Source organism: Podarcis erhardii (genome assembly GCF_964252035.2).
Source record: "Podarcis erhardii genome assembly, chromosome: 7".
Lineage (NCBI taxonomy): Eukaryota > Metazoa > Chordata > Lepidosauria > Squamata > Lacertidae > Podarcis > Podarcis erhardii.
The window spans coordinates 24,666,793-24,688,995 of NC_138511.1; the positions used below are offsets into that span (position 1 = coordinate 24,666,793).

Sequence of the window (22,203 nt, forward strand, 5' to 3'; positions counted from 1 at the left end):
GCACATGCACAAAGAGTGAGCAGGAGGCTCGAAAACACCGGAAGGCGGCACTCACTCTGATCGCAACGGGTCCCGGTGTAGCCGGCTTCACAGAGACACTGTCCTGTCATAGCGTTGCAGCTCCCATCACTGTTGCTGCAGTTACAAGTGTTGGTGCAATCGGGTCCCCAGCGGCCAGCATTGCAGGCTGAAGAGGAGGAAGGGGAAGACTCATTATCATCGTGACTTCGACACTGGGTTGCACTTAAGTCCTACTCAGAGTAGACCTATACCTCTTCGGCAATTGTGGCCCGTCCATCCGGGCAGGCAGCTACACCTCCCCGTCTCAGGGTGGCAGTATCCTTCGTTCCCACAGTTGCAGCGCATTTGGCAATCTTGCCCAAACCATCCAGGTGGACATACTACAAAAGGAGGGGGGGGGGGGAAATCCAATAAACAGTTATTGCTTGTAGCCAGAGTCCATTGCAAACACAGTCAAATGCCTATTTGCACAGATTTATTTATTTTTAATGCATTTTCCAATGTCTAATTTATACATCCTGTTTTTCCATCACATGGTATTTACAGACTCCCCAACCCAGCATTCCAAGACATTCTAGATATACCTTGTTTTGCTACATATCAAATACTTTATCCACCCATTCCCCCCTTCTTTTACCTCTTTGTTATAATTCGCCGCTGCTCAAAAAGTTACCCTGACTTGAAAATTGATTTTTATATCACATCATTTTAAACCTTCCCCAAAGCTTTCCCGCTCGGACCATATCCGTTTGTCATCCCAATTCCTTAATTTTGGCTGTCAAATTGGCTAATTCTGCAAATTCTATAAGCTCAGGCAGTCATTGTTATTTGTTGGGATTCCTTGATCTTTCCTTTATTTTTTTTAACACAGGCAAGATTGCATTTTCTTTCTCGACTAGAGCCAGGGCCTTTTCGGCCGTGGCCCCAGCCTGGTGGAACACTCTCTCATAAGAGACCAGGGTCCTGCGAGATTTGACATCTTTCCACAGGGCCTGCAAGACAGAGCTGTTCCGCCCGGCCTTTGGTCAGGGTTCAGTGTGACTCATTTTCTCTTTGTATAAGAACAAGCATGAAGGAGGTTTCCCAGCCCGCTCACAGGTCCTTATAATATCAGTGGAAATAGTTGGTCCCGGCGAGTAACCGCTTTCAATTTTAACCTGAGGATTGTCATTTGTCCAGTCAAATCTTAATTTCAATTTATTTGAATTAATTTTAGGATGCATTTTAATAGTTTGATTGCTTGTTTTTATGTATATTGTATTATTTATATGACGTTAGCCGCTCTGAGCCCAGCTTTGGCAGGGGAGGGCAGGATACAAATAAAATTTATTATTATTATTATTATTATTATTATTATTATTATTATTATTATTTCTAGGACAGGCATTATGGTTGGGCAGTGCAATAAAACATTTTACTAAATCCTCCATACAACCGTTCCCACACACACACAATCAAAGGTAACTGATGCTCCAGATCGGTACATCAAATCACCTCTGGGGAGGGATGGGAGGAGGAGGAGGAGCAATGCAAAGGCAGTACAGCCCATAAGCATTTGGGGGGTGCCATTGAGAATGGCAGAGTCAAGGGAGCCCAGCTGGCACTGTGCTCTCACACAACACCCATTCATTTCACTTGCACTTACTTGGAAGAATCCACACTGGGTGTTGCTTCCGTTGACCACACATGTCAAATTCAACTATTTTATTATTATTATTATTTATTCAACTTATACACTGCCCTATACTCGGAGGTCTCAGGGAGGTTCGCAACAAGACCACAGCATATAAAATCAAACCAAAAGCAATAACCCAATAACACCCCCCAAGCCACATTCTAAAAGGGTGTTGGGTGTCAATAAGATCCACCAAAGGCCTGGTTAAAAAGGAATGTTTTTGCCTGGCACCTAAAGGTGTATAATGAAGGTGCCAGGTGAACTTCCCTGGAGAGAGCAGTCCACAGATGGGGAGCCACTGCAGAGAAGGCCCCGTTCTCATGTTGCCACCCTCCGGACCTCTCAAGGAGGAGGCACACAAAGGAGGGCCTCAGAAGATGATCTCAGGGACTGGGTAAGTTCATATGGGACAAGGCAGTCCTTGAGGTACTGCGGTCCTGAGCTGCACTTCTATCTTCACTGCAGGTATTTAAACAGAGGTTGGATGGCCATCTGCCATGGATGTTTTAATGGAGATTATGGCATTGCAGGGGGTTGGACTGGATGACCCTTGGGGGTCCCTTCCAGCTCTGCAGTTCTATGATTCTATGTCTATACTTCTCTATGGGGTTCCAGGCCAAGAGTCTCTCCTGGCCCTACCTGGAGATGTCAGGCATTGACTTTGGGACCTTTGGCATGCAGAACAGGTATCCTTGCCGTTGCTTCTAACCCTGCTAAAGACAATAGCTGCTTACCGTCTTGACAATGGCTGCCTGTATATCCAGGAAGGCACAAGCAAGTGCCAGTGGCAGGATCACAGCGGGCACTGTTCTTGCACTCTGGGCAGAGCTCCTGGCAGCCTCTACCCCAGTGGCCTTCAGGGCAATCTGTATCAAGAGAAAGAGAGAGAGAATGAATGTTGAAGACCTGGATTGGCAATGGACTCTAGGTTCTCCTCTAGGCAGCGCTAGGCTCCCCATCACCCACAGCAGCTTCCCCATGAGGTAGTCCTGAGCACCTGTGGCACACATGGGAACACCAGAGCCATTTGGGTGGGTCTTTCCTAAACAAGCAGCAGGCAGGAGGAAGTAGCCACACAATCACACATTGTCAAGGTTTCACTGAAGGAAGAATCAAGTGGCTGGAGTGATGTGGTTGTTGCAAGGACATGGTTGAGTGATGGTGAGTGTGAGGGTGTGCAAGGGCATTTGTGAGCTCCTTGGAAGAAAAGGTGGGATGCAAACACAATGAATGAATGAGTTAATTGTGCCCATTAACTTTAATGGGTCTACTCTGAATAGGACTAGCCCTCAATACTACCTATAATGCTGAATGTGTCCATCCCCCAACAGCATAACAAGGGCAGGGGGAAACCACAGGGTTGTGTCCAGCTTAGTCCTACTCAGAGTAGACCCACTGAAGTTAATGAGCGTGAATAACTTATTCATTTATTGTGTTTATATCCCACCTTTTTCTCCAAAGAGCTCGCTGCAGCATACGTGGTTCTCCTCCTCCTCCTCATTTAATCCCCACAACCACCCTGTGAGGTAGGTTAGGCTGAGAGGCAAGGTGAGCTTCATGGCCCTGGTCTCTCCCAGGTCCTAGTTTGATAGACTAAACATTACGCCACGCTGGCTCCATAAACCTCAGTTGCATTAACCTCTGTGAGTCTACTCTGCCCATAACTAAGCTGAATTAGTTAAATTAAAATGCCATAGGGCACTGTGTGAAATCAATGGGCACGATGTTTCCTTACATCTTCAAGCTGTGAGAAGTTCTAGCTCTTCCTTCCTGTGACGCAGGGAGCGTTCAAGGGTTCAGAGGTGGAGACATGGTACTTCCCTTACTCACCTTGGCTGCAATCCACACCAGTCTTCCCGGCCACACAATGGCACTGCCCGGTGAAGCGGCTACACTGCGAACCACCGCAGGAACAGGTCTGTAAACAGTTCATGCCAAACTTGCCTTCTGGGCATTCTGAAAAGCAAATGACATGAAGCGATTAAGAGAACGCACATGTCCCTAGGGATGGGATTTTTTTCTGAAACTCTCGACGCCAAGATTATCTGCCCAGATTTGTTTTCCATCCAATTCTCATCTTTGCCTTCACTGTCCTCGACAATGTTTAATCTGATCGGTTAGAGTGGCCATGTGGCATTTGCCTGTTATGTTGTGGACACCCAGTAGCAAAAGGACATGGAGTCACCATGGTCAATCTGATTAAACACGAATGTGGTTGTTTGAGGACAGCGGCAGCCCCCCCAAAAAGAAGCAAAACACCCCCTTCCAGCAAAAGGGCCTTTTTAGTGGTGGCTCCTCATACACAGAACTGCCTCTTTGCAGAGGCACACCCGGCCCACATCTTAATAATTTTAGGTGGCTATTTAAGATACATCTTCAGGCATTTGGACGAAGAGAGACCTGATTGCTCCTGCTATTAGCAACTATTCTTTAGTTTGTTTGTTTATTTATTACCCTGGATTCATCTACCACTTTTTTGTAATAAAAACTCAACACCAACATGCAAAAAATTATGAGACTCATAGAATTGTTGAGCTGGAAGGGACCCCAACCCTCTGCAATGCAGGAATACATTGCGAGTGGCCATCTAAACTCTGCTTAAAAGCCTCCAAGGAAACTAAAATCTGGATTAAGACACATGTCAATAGTGCACATGTCACAATCATAAAAAGTAAACAAATAGCACATGTCAGCATAAATGAATAGATTGGGTTGTATCCAGTACTATTCCTCCTCGGAGCAGACCCAGTGAAATTAATCACAGAATTATAGACAGATCCAATCACCCAGCAACACAGGAATCACAGTCTAACTTAGGCCCGTTAATATCAATTAATGGTTAATTGATATTAATTAACCAGGCCAGATTCAATTAAGTTGTTGTGCTAGCAGAACGGGACTTCTCTCCAAATCTGCCATGGAGGGTCATCTGCTGCAGAACAGTGCATGGGAGAGGAAGACGAGAGTGGACACTTTTCTGTCAGGCAAGCAGAAAGGTTTATGCAGACAGAACTATTGCCTTATGCTGAATCCCATCCAGCGGACCCCCCCCCCCTTGAGTAGGCCTTGGTTGGATGCAGCCCAAAACATTTTAAATAACCAATGAATAAATAAAATGATCTAAACTACAGAAGCAGCCTGGTGGATGTGCAAAGGCGAGGCGCTCGTTTATGTTGGGGCAGGTCTTGCACAGATGCAAGCCCTGAGCTGCAAGCACACAATCAAAAAAGTCCATTGGGGGCAGGAATTGGTGGGGACACACACACACACACACACACACACACACACACACACACTGATTTAAGGATCTAAAGCAACAACAGCATCACTTTTGTGCATTCTTTCCTCTAAGCTAATAGGTGACAGATGTTTCTCTTCCCTTTTAATAGCTTCCAGATTTTGTATCGAAGTCCAGAGCTCAATATTGCCATTAAAAAAATTTACGTTATTTCCTGTCCCTCCTTCCTTGGGGGCCTGAAATTTCCACCAAGATGCTTGTGTTGCTTTCAAGCCACCCGGTCCATCATTATATACCACTGCCTACCCCCCTACCCCAATCAGCCCAAATTGCTGCAACATAGCACTTGTGATCCAGACAGATCTTAGCAAGGATTCCTGCTTTCTCTGTGACTGGAAAGTGAGATTCTTCCTGGGGGACTGAGACATATTCTCTGCAAAACAAAAACTCAAAGCTTTGATCAGGCATAGGCTAAGATCCAAAAGGAGAAGGAAATGAAATGAATGCTCAGATATCGATGTTGCCCAATTAAAAGAACACACACTATTTATTTATTTATTCCATAAAATGCAAATACTTTAAATAAATCAGCTTGATGAATCATAGATTTGTACAGTTGCAAGGGATCCCCAAGGGTCATCCAGTCTAACCCCCTGAAATGCAGGAATCACAGCGCTCTCTTTTTATTTAAACTCTGGAAAGGTAAATGAGCCCACTCAGAGTCTATAACTAGAGACATACCCTGAAGAAAAAGAAGTCTAGTAAAGGAGTAGGGAGGTTTTTCATGCTAGTGGACAGAGGAATTAATGCAAATTTTGTCCGTGTACAACAGGCTGATTTCCAAGCACACTCACACAGCCCATGCTACCCTCCCTCCAGGGAAGTAAAAGACATTTTAAAAAGGTAAAAGGTAAAGGACCCCTGGATGGTTAAGTCCAGTCAAAGGCGACTAAGGGGTTGCTGCGCTCAGCTCGCTTTCAGGCCAAGGGAGCTGGCGTTTGTCCACAGACAGTTTTCCGGGTCATGTGGCAAGCATGACTAAAACAGCTTCTGGAGCAACAGGACACCGTGACGGAAACCAGAGCGCTGCGAGATTGGGATCGTGGGACCAGCCACTTGACCTTGAAGAGAAATGTGTTGGGAGGAAATTTTGGTGTCTGCCCTTGACAAGACAAATGCTTTGCTGGAGCAGTTGCACGAGAGGATGAATTTGATGAATGAGAAGTTGGACTTGATGACTGCCGTAGCCAGTGAATATGAATTAACAGGAAACAAAGATAAAGAAATTATACGGCGACCAACTCAGGAAACTGGTTTGACTGGGCAAGTGCAAGGGCAGAGGAAGATGGAAGAGGTTGTGATTGCACCCCAAGCAACACAAATGGAGAGATCCAAAGTCCTGCAGGAGCAAAAGTTGCTGCATTGGAAGATTGAAATTAGAGTGTACCTGGAAGTGTTTGGAGTTAAGGAAGCTCTTAACTCTGGTGGGACTATGAAACATGTTGACAATTACCTTTTGGACAACCACTTTTTGGAATACAACGATGATGACAGGGAGTGGAAATGTGGGGAATAGGCTGGCTTGATGAAGGAAAATGGAGATTATTACCGGTTGGAATCCCTCGGAGACCCACTCCCCAAGGAGAAAGGGAAGAAATTAAGAAAGAAACCAACAAAAGGCAAGGAAGAGTGCAACTACAAACAAGAACAAGAAAATCTGCAGAAGGGGCATAGAAGACACTTAAGGGCCTCGGATATAAGATCACCAGATTGATGGACTGGATGGAATGCATAGAAAGGACTGACATAACCCGAAACCAGGAAGAAGGGATGTTGGATAATAATTAGGGGGAAAAATTCCTTTTTTTATTATTTATGGAATTAGTGTAATATTAATGAAATATCAGGGGAAATGCTGGAAAGGAACTAATTGGCTTTAGTAGAAAGGATTTAAGGAGTTATGTATAAATATGGTTTAAACTTTGAATCTTAAGGTTTTTAAGGTAAGATAAGGTTAAATAAATTACTGTAAGGTAAATTGAATAACAGAATATGGTAAAAGATGGAAAGGATATGTTGAATTAATTAATGAGATAGGTTGTTAAGACAAATTATTTAAATAAAAATTGAGAAATATGGGAAGAATTTGCTGAAACAACGAATCAAGTTAGAATACAAAAAGGGAGGTGTGAGGAGGTCCAAGAAACAGGCAAATGAAAAGAGGTAATAAGGGATGTGTATTTTTCTTTTCTTTTTACTTTTTCTTATCTTTTTTTCTATTGTATTTTTTGTGGGGTTTTTTTTGTATTTATATATTCTGGAAACTTTGAATAAATATCATTTTTTTAAAAAAAGGAAACCAGAGCGCATGGAAACACCGTTTACCTTCCCACCACAGTGGTACCTATTTATCTACTTGCAGTGGTGTGCTTTTGAACTGCTTGGTTGGCAGGAGCTGGGACAGAGCAATGGAAGCTCACCCCATCATGGGGATTTGAACTGCCAAACTTTTGATCAACAATCCCAAGAGGCTCAGTGGTTTAGACCACAGCGCCACATAATAATAATAATAATAATAATAATAATAATAATAATAATAATAATAAATTTTATTTATACCCTGCCCTCCCCAGCCAAGACTGGACTCAGGGCGGCTAACACCAGATATAAAAACAATTGATTGAAATACAACTTAAAAAACAAGATTAAAATACAACATTAAAGCATTAAAATGCAGCCTCATTTCAGTGGAAACTCAAATCAAAAACTTTTTGGGAGATGAAAATGTCAAGTTTTCACCAAGGCTAACTATCCATACTGGTCCTACATGGGCCAGAAAAAAGCCAGGGAAGTCCCCAAATAGGAGTTCCATCACAGAAGGAGAAAGGAAAAAAGAAAGAGGGGGAGGAAATCAAGTTGATTCCAAGCCAAAGGCCAGGTGGAACAACTCTGTCTTACAGGCCCTGCAATATTGGATGGTCATTAAACATTCCAGCCAGTCAGAAACACACTCAAGGCAGTGCTGTGGAGGAGTGTGACCTAAGAAGAAGGGGTGTGGCCTGGGGAGAGTGCTAAAGGCCAATGAGAAAGTTATGGAGGGCCGCATCTGGGCTTCAGGTTCCCCACCTGTGCAACAAAGCTGTCGCCTGCCTACAGGCAACGATGGCACCTGGGAAACACAAGAGGAGAGCTCTCTCACGCTCAAATCCCGCTTGCTGGTCCACCACAGGCTGCTGTGAGAACTGGGTGCTGGATGAGATGGGCCATTGGCCTGATCAAGCAGGCTCTTCCTATGTACACCCCAAAGCAGATCTTACCCTGGCTGCAGTTCTCCCCGTGGTAGCCTGCTGCGCACTGATTCTGACACTCTCCGCTGACATGGTCACAGGGCGAACCAGAGGGGCAATCGCACTTGCTTCTGCACCTGGCGCCGTAATAGCCTGGATCACATTCTGAGAAGGGCGATAGCAACATCAAGCATTTAATGCAAGGCTGGACAGGGAGGAGAGAGGGGGCAGCTGACAGGTGGACAACAACAGCCTTGGTATGCAAAAAGTTCCTGGGTTTTAATCCACAAGATGCCCCACTAAAATAGTCCTCCCCAACCTTGGATCCTGTTGAAGCTGGGGCTGATGGGAGCTGGAGTACAATATTGGGGGACCCCCCCAGGTTAGGGAGGCTGCACTGAAAGAAAAATACAGATCCAACGCCGGTCAGAATAGACAGTCAGTATCCTTCATCCCTGGGCCCTAGATTTGGATGGACTACAATGCCCATCATCCATGACCATTGGCTAAGCTGCCATGGATAATGGGTGTTGTAGTACGGCAACATCTACAGTGGAAGGGTCATAGCAGAGTGGTGTAGAGCCTGCAAATGGTCTCCACAAGTTGAGCTGGGACAGATGCCTTGTCTGAAAACCAGGAGAGCGGCTGCCGGTCAGTGTGGACAACACTGAGCTAGGTGCATCAATATTCTGACTTCGCAGAAGGCAGCTTCCCAAGTGTCCCCTACAAGAACCTGAGTACCTGAAACCGACTGCACAAAAGCAACTCACTTTTCTGGCATCTGTCACCGGAGAAGCCGGGTTTGCACACGCAAGTGCCGTCCTTTTTGTCACACTCCAGGCTGTTTGCTTGTGTGCACCGGCATTCTTCAGAGCAACCTGTGCCATAGGCCCACTTTGGACAAGCTAACATAGAACAGGAGTGAAGGGCAGGGGGGAGAGAATCAAGAAAAAAAAGTAAATGGACTTGGGGAGGGGAAATACACTTATTGGGGGGACCCCAAGAGCCCTCTCAATGTCCCCAGGCGAACAAGGTGCCCAGCTGATTACCTAAATGACAATATCGCCCATAAAGGCCTGGGTCGCACAGGCAGGCCCCGTAGATTCGGTGGCAGCGCCCTCTGTTGGCACAGTTGCATTTCTTCCTGCAATGCTTCCCGAAAAATCCTTTGGGGCAGCCTGGAAACAAGCAAACAAATGAAGATGGTCAAAGCAGAATGATAGGCTGATGTAGGCTACCCTCTTTCCCAAACTCGGGTCCCCAGGTGTGGCTGGACTACAACTCCCATCATTCCTGGCCAGTGTGGCCAGTGCTCATGGATGATGGGATATGTAGTTCAAGAACATCTGGGGACCCAAGGCTAAGAAAGGCTGGGCTAAATCCTTGATGCTTTAGTATCCCAATCACTAAAGGCAGCTCAAACCAAGTCCTTTCCATTTCCTGCTGATATCAGAGGACCCTCTGGGACATCAGACCGATTTTGAATTTTGTTTATACCTTCTTGCTTAGTCTTAATCTTATTACCCTCAAGGCCAAAAATGGCTGCACATCTTTCTTGTGTGGAGCGAGGGAAATTAATGCAGTATCAGGTGCCTCTTGGACTCATTCCTGCTCTTCTTGAGTTGCCTTTCCTAGCAAATTGCTTCCATATGTTCCTAACTATTGCTGTGAGGTCATGTTAATGGATTTCATTTTTGTTTCTTAGCTTTGGACAAAACATCCGTCTCCCCCCCCCTTAAATAACCTCCAGGGTGGGGGGAAATACAGTATGTGGCATTGTGTGACAAAAGTGAGGGATCAGGATCGAAGAGACCTGGGTGACAATTGCTACTCAGCCATGAAAATGCATTTGGTGGCCTTAGGAACATTGTAGTCCCTATGCCTCTCAATCTCTGTTCTCTCCATTGAAAGCAGCATTTGTATTTTATTTCACAATCATGCAGAGGTGCCATTCCCATACATTCAACAAGGAAGTGTGTTTGTACATCCTTGAGCATCCATGCACACCTATCTAGGAGCCCTGATGAATGGTCACAGCTGCTTAAGGACGTGTGCTTGTTGACGCTACGGGTCAACAAGCACATGCAAGGTCTGAGCCTTACCGTCTTCACACAGTTCCCCACTGACTCCAGGCGGGCAGCGGCAGGCTCCTGTCACCGGGTTGCAGGTGCCTCCGTTTTGGCAGAGGCAGATAGAGCTGCAGTTCCTTCCAAAGGTACCTTCTGGGCAGGCTGTGAGAAGGAGACAGGCAGAGAAGGCCCATGAGATACTAGAAACAGATGGGCCAGGCCAGTGGAAACAGAGGAGAACTTCAAAACCTTTAAAGCTCTATGCGGCCTAGGACCCACGTACTTACAGGACCGCCTCTCCTGGTATGCCCCACGGAGGACCTTAAGGTCCACAAATGACAACACTTTGGAGGTCCCAAGTCACAAGGTGGTTAGGTTGGTCTCAACTAGGACCAGGGCCTTTTCAGTACTGGCCCCAACTTGGTGGAACGCTTTGTCACAAGAGACTAGGGCCCTGTGGGACTTGACATCTTTCTGCAGGGCCTGCAAGACAGAGCTGTTCCGCCTGGCCTTTGGTTTGGACTCAGTCTGACCCTTTTGTTTCCCTCCCCTTATGGTTCTGACTTTTAAAATGAGGCTGCATTTTAAATTGCATTTAAACCGGTATTTTAAATTGTTTTTTTCTTTTTCTTTTTTTCTTATTATGTTTTTAATGAAATTTTATTGGTGTTAGCTGCCCTGAGCCTGGCTCTGGCCAGGGAGGATGGGGTATAAATTATTATTATTATTATTATTATTATTATTATTATTAAAGAATTAGATAGATTCATGAAAGGTAAGTCTGTTGCTGGCTACCAGCCACAATGGCTATGTTTCAGGGATATGCTTCAATCAAATGCTGGATCTCACAGATCTCACACTGAATCAGATTGATTTGGGTCCAACCCTGGATTTATACAAAGCCGGTTGAGGCAACTCTGGATCCCTCTGATGGGATCGAGTCCATCCGGAATGATCCAGGGCTGTTAAAAGGAAGGGCAAAGGAGATGCACCTCCCTTCCTGACTACATAGACCCATGGACTTGTAGAGTTGCAAGGGACATCAAGGGCCATCTGGCCCAACCCCCTGCAATGCAAGGATTCATCCTGGGTCGCAATGGAGCTGCTCCAAAGCACCAGCCTGGGTCTTAAAATCAGATCGGAGGAGGCATATAAAAGCCCTATGCTTTCCCTCCATCGTCAGAGGTATGTATGCCTCCCAGTTGCTGGGAATCACAAGTGGCAAGAGTGCTACTCCACTCAGGTCCTGCTTGCAAATTTCCTGTAGACATGTGGTTAACTGCTGGATGGGCCTTCTGCTTTCTCGCGAAAGGTGAAAAAAGAAGACCTTCTTCTTAGATAGGCATCAGTTCATTTAGTGTCAGGTGAATGGGCAGGGAAGGTACAGGCATGACTCAATTCTGCCTACAGACTCAATTGGCCCCTTGAGGGAGGTGGCGGTAGTGGGGAGTGGTGGTCTCTGTTTTTCCAGAGTGGCCAGACACTGTGCTGGGAGACAGAATCCCCAAAGGTTCCCACTGGTGTCATATAAAGAGTTCATTAGCCTTTCAAAAGCCAGCAGTGCTTCTAATTCATCGCCGATAGGTTTATAGCTGTTGTCTGAGTGCAAACACTCAGATCCAAGGCACACAAAAATGCCTGGACTGCAGACTGGGATCTCAAGGGGCAGATAGCAGCAACGGCCTCCGCACAACTTTACTGAGCGCTTTTGCCAGGTAACTCTTAGTCCAAGGTAAACATGATAAAATGCAGGCCTTTGGTGCTATTCCAAGCCAGCTGGCTCACCACTGCCCTGACGCTCTTCACGTTTAATGGCCTCTAGGAAGGAAACACTTTGACAGGTCATAAAAGGCGGCCCCATCGTTTGCCAGGGCATTGCCTTCCCAACTCACTTTGGTTGCAGAGGATCCCGCTCCAGCCAGCAGGACAGTTGCAGCCTGTCCGGTCCTCATTGCACACCCCTCCGTTTTGGCAATCGTCACATGTCAGGCTGCAGTCGTGGCCGAAGGTGTCGTCCAAGCAGACTGCAAGAAAGGTAAACTGTTACGGAGCTCAACCTTGAACCAAGAGGCAACAGTAGTGCAATACTTTTATGAGGGCTAACTGGGGGAGGCTTCTAGCTCCGTGCTTAACATGCCAAAGGTCCCAGGTTCAATCCCTGGGACCTCCAGGTAGGACTGGGGGGAAAGTCCCGTCTGCAACCTGGAGAACCACTGCCAGTCTGTGTAAACAACACCAAGCTAGATGGGCCAATGCTCTTGCTCGGAATAATGATGTAAATGGATCATTTGATTCATTTAAACATCTGCATCGTAAGATTCAGTGATGCACAGAAGCTATTGTGGATAGCTAAGTTCCAAACCACAGTTTAGCAAATCAGGTCATTTTGTGCTGGAAATCACAAAGACTGAATTCACATCTCCCAGTACTGGAGTGCAATATGTTCAGAATAAATAAAATAGATTTGAATGCCTAACTTTGCATGATTTTTTATGGTTCTCCTACAGGATAATCACAAGAAAGGGAAGCGTTCAGTAACAAACTTGGGAGTTTGCAAGCTATCGACCCTATAGAATGAAATCTGAGTAAGTAAACCTGCAGGACATACACATTTGTCACACAACAGAAACAAAAAGTACGCATGTTTAGTGGAATAGTGATTGTTACTGGTGTGTGTTTTGATGGAGGAAGAGAAAACCAGGGAAATGAATAATGGAATGGACTACCTGGGAAAAGGGCATGTCTAGTTGGCCGGCGACCGCAGCCATGAACAGGAGTGCTCATTTTAGGAAGGAGGACACAGTGCAATATTTTGCTGTGGGTCCCATGTGTGCTTACTGAATTTCTCAGACAGTGTGTGCTCTCCTCTTGCTTCTGCCTCCTCCTCCTCATCAAGGTAGTCTTCATCAAATAGCTGGGTGAGCTCATCTCGCAGGACCGCCACATGGGGGAGCGGCCGGAAGATGGGACGCCGGCTATCCAGGGCCTCCACGGGTTCATCGAGCACTGCGGAGAAAAAGCAAGCCACGCCAAGGACATTTAAGGAACGCCAAGGACCCAGAAAAATGGTCTGATCATTCACCAAAAGAAATAAACTCAATATGGGGGCTGAGCAGTGTACAATGGTCTATATTGTTTTATGTTGTAAAGAATCTAAATGCCCTTTTCCAAAATGACACACACCTTCTGCATATGGACCCTTCTTCATGCATTACATTTTTAGGTATAGCTTGAGAAGGGTCACTAATCATAGAGCATGTGCTTTAGGTCAGGGCGGAGGACCTCTTTATTTGACCCTTCGGATAATGCCTGGATGGAGGACAGAGTTTAGGGGAGTGCAAGTACACATAGGAACTATCCTGCCATCTGAAGGTAAAAGGCTCTGGCTCACTTCAGGAATACGGCCCCCAAAAAGTTGCCTAGAAGGGAATGTTGCCCTTAGGTTGAAAAGGGCTCCTGTGCAGATGCAGAATGTTCTCGGTTCAGCTCCTATCATCTACTCCAAGGAGGAGGATAAAATTGGGAACTAAATGAGAAGGGGGCAGAACTAGGTACATCACTCTGAGTTTCTTAGAGGAAGGTAGGATGGAAAGAAAATGTAATAAACAAACAAATGTAAGTAGGTATAACAAAGAGCCACTGTGCTGTGTTGGCTTTTAATTTCTTTGTTGATTTGCTCCAAGGAGCTGTTTTGTTTTGTTTTGTTTTGTTTTGTTTTGTTTTGTTTTGTTTTGTTTTGTTTTGTTTTGTTTTGTTTTGTTTTGTTTTGTTTTGTTTTGTTTTGTTTTGGGGTTTGCTGATGTTTCCTGTACCATGTGCACAAAGCCTTTCAGATTGAGTGGGCTCTCAATCTAAAGAAGTAAAATGCCTCCAGTGTTGATAAGAAGGAGAAGGAGAAGGAGAAGGAGAAGGAGAAGGAGAAGGAGAAGGAGAAGGAGGAGGAGGAGGAGGAGGAGGAGGAGGAGGAGGAGGAGGAGGAGGAAACGGGTGGAAAGATGAAGAAGTCACTTACAGAGACAGCTCCTTCGGTCTTCATCGAGCTTGTAGCCAATCTGACAGCTGCAGTGGAAAGACCCCACCAGGTTCTGGCAGAGGTGTTCACATCCGCCGTTATTTGAAGAGCATTCATCCACATCTTAAAAATTAAAGGAGGCATATATGCATATATATTTTTTTAGTTTTAATTTTGAGCTACAAATCTTCAGAATGTAAGAATCAAGCAACATGGCTGGACTAGGCCAATGGCCCATCTAGTCCAGCATTCTGTTCTCATAATGACCAACCCAATGGGAAGCCCAAAAGCTGGATGGACCTGAGCACAAGGGCCCTCTCTCCTCCTGTGGTTTCCAGCAACTGGGATTCAGAAACATAACTGCCTCAGACTATAGAGGCAAAGCACAGCCTTCATGGCTAGTAGCTATCAATAGCCTCCATGAATTTGTCTAACCCTCATTTAAAGCCATCCATTTTGGTGGCCATCACTGCCTCCTGTGCAAACAAGTTCCATAGTTTTAACTGTGCACCATATGGATTATTTTCTTTTATTCGTCCTGAAACTTTCAATACTCGTCTTCATTAGATGCCCACGAGTTCTTGTGCTATGAGAGAGAGGGAGGAAAACTTTCTTCATAGCCACTTCCGAGCTGGAGAGGAGGTGGGGTTGTGGGCTTCAGCCCCTGCAAGAGCAGGGAATCCTCGGGCATGTCATCTCCCTTGCCAGCCAATCAGCTGGCCTGGGAGGCGTGGCCTGTGCTGTTTAGGGCCAGCGCGCCTGAGGATTTCCCTCTTTCTCCGCTCCAGCGCCCCAGCTGCTTCAGCATCCAGTTTAGCATGGAGGCCCTCTTCAGAGATGATGGCGTGCATCTTTCGGATGCTGGAAATGATATCTGGTTAGCCGACATATCTTCAGGGATTAGGGATTGGTTACAGGTTTGAGGGTATTGGCGGCGAGCTATTGCTCGAGTGGCGGTTAGGCATTGTTAAGGGTATTGTTATGCAGATGAGTGGGGGGGGGGAGGAAGCGTCATCACCTTCCCCCATATCGAGGGGTAGTCTGGTAAAGGATTCCGGGGGGCGTTGCCCTGTCCGAAGCCTATGGAGGTGTGGGCCTAAGGCACGCCTCCAAGCGGTGACCCCGGGGGAGCTCCTAGTTGATGTACATCAGCAGGACTCCCCCTACTGGTGGTTAACCCTTGCTGGTCTTCTAGCAATCAGGCTGAAGCCGGTTAGTCGATAGGACCAATGCCTAAGCCAATACCGCTCACTTCCTGTAATCAATAAAGTTGTGGCCTAATTTTGCCCATTAACCTAAAATACTGGTGCCCTGTGTCTTTATTTCCGTGGGGGAGGCGGGAACTCGCCACGCAACCACTTTCTCCATGCGTACATTCTATAAGACTTCTGACATGTCACCTTGCTCACTCTCCCTTTCCTCTAAGCTGCAAATTCCCAAGCACTGCCACCTTTCGCTCCACCCCCTTGATCATTTGTGTTTCCCCTTCTCTGAACTACAGGTCAGTAAGATGAACCAGACAAGTAAGACTGGGAAACTGACAGATGCCTCCATCCCTAGATGCACGCTCACACACACACACACACACAAAAAGCATGTGGACCTTTGAGCAGGAGCTGAAAGCGAATGGAAGGGCGCAACGCCAAACTATTTTTTGAGTCCGGCTGAGCGCATAGCACCTCCCTACCATCGCAGCTGCAGCCATCAGCGTTCAGCCTGTATCCAGCGAAGCAAACGCACTCGTAACCCCCTGGGTAGTTGTAGCAATCCTGGTGGCAGCAATGAGAATGAGCGCCGCACTCGTCTGTATCTGGTCGAAAGAGAAATGGTTGTCAGCCTGCATCAACCCTGCGAAGGGCAGTGTGAAGGAGGAGCAGGTTTACCTGGCCCTCCCCCTAAGACACAAACAGGGGAGGCATTGGGCTCTGCTGGCATTTCAACGGGAATCTTCCCAGTTCCTACCTCTCAAACTGAAAACCAGCTGCCCTGCAGTTCTCTGACCGACGTGTACAAAAATGCATATATTGTGGGGGAAGGGGGCATCTGGCTTAGTAGTGTCTACACTGACTGGCAGTAGCTCTCCAGGGTTTTAGGTTGGGGGGGCAATCCCAGCCCCATCTGGAGAGGCTGGGGATTGGAGACCTTCTGCATGCAAGACAGATTTTCTCCTGGGGAGCTACAGCACTTCCCAAAATTAGGGAGGGGAAAGTAGAGGGGGGAGAGAAAGAGGTGCAGGTGAGAATCTCTACTTGGACCTCCTCTCCCGGCTACCATTGCCCTGATTGCATGTTTAATTGGGGTTTTAAACCCTAATTAAGTTTAGGGCTGTGCATGGCCCACCCCCATCCAGTTCAAGGCCTGGATTGTGCCAGGGCTGGGTTACACCATGTCAGATCTGGCCCAATCTAACATGCTGAATCAGACCTCAAACCAGATTGGCCCAGTATACCTGAAGGAGCGTCTCCACCCCCATCGTTCAGCCCAGACAATGAGGTCCAGCTCCAAAGGCCTTCTGGCGGTTCCCTCTCTGTGAGAAGTGAGATCACAGGGAACCAGGCAGAGGGCCTTCTCAGTAATGGCACCAGCCCTGTGGAACGCCCTCCCTTCAGATGTCAAGGAAATAGACAGCTATCTGACTTTTAGAAGACATCTGAAGGCAGCCCTGTTTAGGGAAGTTTTGAATGTTTTATGCTTTATCGTGTTTTTAATATTCTGTTGCTAGCCGCCCAGAGTGGCTGGGGAAACCCATTATTATACATAATAAATTATTATTATACAAGTCTGAGGTTGCCCATAGATACTGTCTACCAATTACACTGGCTTGAAATGAAAGTGCAAACAGTATTCCAGGCCCTGCTAAACCTTCCTTGCCCATCACACACCCTCAGCGCTATGAAATTTAATAGAATCATCCAGAGTAATTGCCCCTGGACATGGGAAAGCTGAGAAAATCCCTGGGGGGGGGCAGGGGGACAGCAACTACAACCTCAATGCAGAAAGGATGCAGGCAAAATTGCACTTAATGGTCCTCTGAAGATCCCGCTGGATGCTCTGGGCACTGACCCAGACAGACCTACGCTCCACACGCGCAGCTCAGATGCATCCGGTGCATAAACATTTAAACACAGGCGGAGCCAGTTCCCTATCCAGGAAATGCCTGGCTGGTAAGATCTGCGGAGAGTTTCTGATTAGGTTAATTGCCAGACTGGGACTCAGCACGGCGTGATATAAAATGAAATACAGACATTTGAGATCATGGCATTCTCACACACACACACACACACACACACACACACCTACGCACACGCCTTTGTCCAGCAGGCAACCTACAATTTGACGGAGCGCTGAGTTTTTGGCAGCTTGCTTGGAGATGGAGACCTTGTTATTGTCAGTAATTCTTCTAGTGTTGTTGATGGAGGGGAAGGCAAAGGAAGCCAGGTCTCCCAGGGCCTGTGGTATTAGCACCTGCCGAGCACGCAGAAGGTCTCAGGTTTGATCCCTGGCGTTTCCAAGCAGGGCTAGAAAAGTCTCTTCTCTGAAAACATGGAGTCTGTGTTGACAATGCCTAGCTAGATGGCCTGACTCAGTCTAAGAGAGCTTCAGATGTTCATTGGGAGTAAGGGAGCAGAAGTTCAACTGCTGGCTCCTCCTGTTAAAAGAATCTCAGGAAGTTGGGTTTGGAAAGATCCCTGCCTAAAATCTTGGAGAAGTGTTGGCGGGTAGTATTGGGCCAGATGGACCAGTGGCCAATTTGGCTAACTATCGCCCTGTCTCAAATTTACCATTCTTGGGCAAGGTGATTGAGTGGGTGGTTGCTGAACAACTCCAAGCACGCCTGGAGGATGCAGACCATTTGGATCCCTTCCAATTGGGATTCAGGCCTCACCATGGGACTGAAACTGCCTTGGTCGCACTGGTTGATGATCTCCAGCGGGCTAGGGACAAAGGTGAGAGCTGTTTCCTAGTTCTGCTGGATCTCTCAGCGGCCTTTGACACCATCGACCATAACATCCTTCTGGACCGTCTTGAGGGGCTGGGAGCTGGGGTCACTGTTATATGGTGGTTCCACTTCTTTCTCCTGGGCCGTGTCCAGAAAGTGGGGGGGGGGATGAGTGTTCAGACCCCTGGGCTCTCACTTGTGGGGTGCCTCAGGATTCTGTCCTCTCCCCCATGCTTTTTAATATCTTTATGAAGCCGCTGGGAGAGATCATCAGGGGCTTTGGGCTGGGTGTTCATCAGTATGCAGATGACACCCAGCTCTACCTCTCCTTTAAATCAGAACCAGTGAAGGCAGTGAAGGTCCTGTGTGAGTGCCTGGAGGCGGTTGGAGGATGGATGGTGGCTAACAGATTGAGGTTGAATCCTGACAAGACAGAAGTACTGTTTTGGGGGGACAGGGGCGGGTGGGTGTAGGGGATTCCCTGGTCCTGAATGGGGTAACTGTGCCCCTGAAGGACCAGGTGCGTAGCCTGGGAGTCAGTTTGGACTCACAGTTGTCCATGGAGGCACAGGTTAATTCTGTGTCCAGGGCAGCTGTCTACCAGCTCCACCTGGTACGCAGACTAAGACCCTACCTGCCCACGGACTGTCTCACCAGAGTGGTGCATGCTCTGGTTATCTCCTGCTTGGACTACTGCAATGCGCTCTACGTGGGGCTGCCTTTGAAGGTGACCCAGAAACTGCAATTAATCCAGAATGCGGCAGCTAGACTGGTGACTGGGAGCGGCCGCCGGGACCACATAACACCAGTTCTGAGAGATCTGCATTGGCTCCCAGTACGTTTCCGAGCACAATTCAAAGTGTTGGTGCTGACCTTTAAAGGCCTAAACGGCCTCGGTCCTGTATACCTGAAGGAGCGTCTCCACCCCCATCGTCCAGCCCGGACACTGAGATCCAGCGCCGAGGGCCTTCTGGCGGTTCCCTCATTGCGAGAAGTAAGGTTACAGGGAACCAGGCAGAGGGCCTTCTCGGTAGTGGCGCCCGCCCTGTGGAACACCCTCCCAGCAGATGTCAAGGCAATAAACAACTATTTTACTTTTAAAAGACAACTGAAGGCAGCCCTCTTTAGGGAAGTTTTTAATGTCTAATGCTGTATTGTTTTTAATATTCAGTTGGAAGCCGCCCAGAGTGGCTGGGGAAACCCAGCCAGATGGGCGGGGTATAAATAATAAATTATTATTATTATTATTATTATTATTATTATTATTAAGTGCAATATATATGCTTCTCACTTGTCTGGATGGATAGAGAAGGGTGAACACGCATGTGTAGAAACTGGCTTCATTAAGGTAACATTTAGATGCATTGCCCCACCTACATTTGCCTCTGGCCATACCTGTCCCTGGCATGTGGCCCTCAGAAGGTTGCAAAGAAGGAAATGTGGACCCTGGGCTGAAAAATGTTCCCTAACCCTACCTTGCAAGCTTCCAGGTATACCAAGAAGGCATTCCCTGGGGTCCTGGTCAGGTGGGGTAGTTCAGGGAGAGACATCCCTGATGGGCCAAAGATCCACCCTGGCTTCCATTGGGCAGGTGACCCGTGCTTTCTCCACATGTGTGTCTTGCTTGCTCAAGGCCATGCCCCTAAAATGGAGGGTATCATGCAGGGGTCCACAGTTTATTTGGCTGCCCTTAGCAGCTAGGCCAAAATAACCCATATGGTTGCCTCCATACCCTGGTTGGTTTGTGTGCTCTGGATACCTAGACCAACCAATGGCCAAAGAGCCCTTTCCCAAACAGGAGTACAGGGACCAGAGGCTTGTTGTTGTTTTTTGCAGAAACTTGGGGGAACTGAATTCCCTTACCACATTATTGTTGTTATTACTGTTACTACTGTTATTATTATGGTCAGGTGGCGGGGGGCAGGGAGGGAGGCTGGAACGGATATACACCCAATGCCTGAGCCAAAACCCCACCTATATCTGTAATCAATAAAGTTGTGGCCATTTCTAATCCTGAACATTGTCTGCTTAATCACATCTTACATTTAGTCACTGCCCGGTGTGTGTTTGTGTGTCACTGTGACTGAGCCCGCAATAAACAAACAACTTTGTGGTGAGTTCCCCCACTGTTTTTTCCAAGAAAAAAGAATTGACAGGGACCACCACACAACTTCTAGAATGATCCCCCAATGTCCTCTGCAACTCAAGGATTGGGAGGAAGCCTGGGGCTCAGCAGTCTTCTGAGAAAGGTGATCTCAGCGAGTGAAAAATGTGGAAGCCTGGAAGTAGGTAACCAGTCATCTCTGTCAATAGCAATGGGGAGCCCCTTAGATGCTTCTCAAGCAAACCTCCAAACAGCATAGCCAGTGGTCAAGGATGATGAGTACTGTAGTCTGACAACATCTGGAAGGTCATAGGTTCCTCATCCATGCTTTAAGTAACAGCACTGCTTACTGCATATGACAGATGGAGGGGTGTCTCTATTTCGAAGAGGCGTTTCCACCTGAGAGTGAGGGGTGCCTCTTAGGTCAGAGATGGGGAAGCCTGTGGCCCTGCAGATGGTGTTGGATGCCAACTCCCATCAGCTCCAGCCAGCATGGCCACTGGTCCGGGATGATGGGAGCTGTAGGTCAGCAGAGACTGGAAGGCACCAGGTTCCTTGCCTCTCATATGCTCATCATAGTTTTTTTCTTCACTTAACAAATCACCAGCTCAGGTTATTGGATTACCAGTGCAAGTCTTCTTGTCTTCGTCCAGCTGGTATCCTGAGTTGCAGCTGCAGACGGGACCACTGCTGGTGTGGTGGCAAAGGTGAGAACAGCCCCCATTGCTGGTCTCGCAGCTGTTCACAATTTCCATTTCTATACCTAGAAAAGCAAGAAGAAGAGGAGGAGGAAGAGATACACTATTGACTGGTTTCCTACAGAATTATCTATTGACCCATGGCCAAGTGGAAGCAGACATTTGCATGAAATCAACATTTCAGTAAAAGAGTTTGCACGCATTCAAAATTTAAGAGGTTTTTTTTTAAAAAAAGAAGATCTGAAATGTGAATTCCGAAATTCGCAGGCCTACACTGCCCCTTGATATATCGCTCTTATTGTTATTCTATTTTATGAATCGCTTCCTATGAAGCATTTTGATTCTTGAAGCAATTCCACAACACAATAAAAACACATATGAAACAACTGGGTATCTAAACACAGGTTTAAACTAGGGTTATTTACCTGGACTAAAATGCAAAGGTGGAAGTCAAAACATGTAGCAAGAGAACTTATATCTCTTGTTTTATTAATCACGGTACTGTATATGTTATTTCAGGGATTAACAGAACCCCAAAAGGGATTTGGGGCTTTTTTCCCCAACCGGAACTCACTGGAATTCAGTTCCTGCACCTGTCAGGTGGGCACCATTGCCATTATAAGAGAACAAGGGAGGCGTTCGTGGCAAGTTCCGGCACCTCTTTTTCTAGAAAAACAGCACTGGATCTGGAACAAGCTTGTGTGAATTGATGTTTGATGTGGGCTGACTATGTGGCCCCACCAAAAGACTCCGTAACTCGCCCAAGGAAAGCCTTATCTCAGCATCTTCCGCTCTTGCATTTTCATCAGAGGGAAGAACATGGGGTTGCACTCGATGACCCTTGGGGTCCCTTCCAACTCTATGGTTCTGTGATTCTATGGAGATGAATACTTACGGTAACACCGCTTGCCGTCAGCCCCCAGCTCATAGCCTGGATTGCAAGTGCATTTAAAGGAGCCGCGGGTGTTCAGGCAACCATGCACACACATGGCTATCCCTGCTACGCATTCATCGATATCTGGACGAAAGAAAGCAGAAGCAAGCTATTTTATGCAGACGAGCTATTTAGATCCCTGTACATAATTGCCAGCTTGCAGGGGGTGGGACTAGACAAGCCTTTCTCAACCTGTGGGTCCCCAGATGTTGTTGAACTACAACT

At 47.0% G+C, this 22,203-nt stretch overlaps 1 protein-coding gene across 5 annotated transcripts in view; it reads right to left on the reverse strand.

Moving 5' to 3' along the window:
• Window positions 1-22,203, reverse strand: part of MEGF6 (multiple EGF like domains 6) — a 207,825-nt gene that overhangs the window by 30,190 nt on the left and 155,432 nt on the right. For all 5 annotated transcript variants that reach the window (XM_081870733.1, XM_081870734.1, XM_081870735.1 and 2 more), the window contains 14 exons: window positions 21,940-22,062; window positions 20,972-21,109; window positions 15,990-16,112; window positions 14,303-14,425; window positions 13,129-13,296; window positions 12,183-12,314; window positions 10,324-10,452; window positions 9,271-9,399; window positions 8,992-9,126; window positions 8,252-8,386; window positions 3,527-3,652; window positions 2,431-2,562; window positions 273-401; window positions 56-187 (listed from right to left, as the gene is read on the reverse strand). In XM_081870733.1, coding sequence (XP_081726859.1) covers window positions 56-187; window positions 273-401; window positions 2,431-2,562; window positions 3,527-3,652; window positions 8,252-8,386; window positions 8,992-9,126; window positions 9,271-9,399; window positions 10,324-10,452; window positions 12,183-12,314; window positions 13,129-13,296; window positions 14,303-14,425; window positions 15,990-16,112; window positions 20,972-21,109; window positions 21,940-22,062 — 1,854 coding nt within the window. The remainder of the gene's footprint in view (window positions 1-55; window positions 188-272; window positions 402-2,430; window positions 2,563-3,526; window positions 3,653-8,251; window positions 8,387-8,991; window positions 9,127-9,270; window positions 9,400-10,323; window positions 10,453-12,182; window positions 12,315-13,128; window positions 13,297-14,302; window positions 14,426-15,989; window positions 16,113-20,971; window positions 21,110-21,939; window positions 22,063-22,203) is intronic.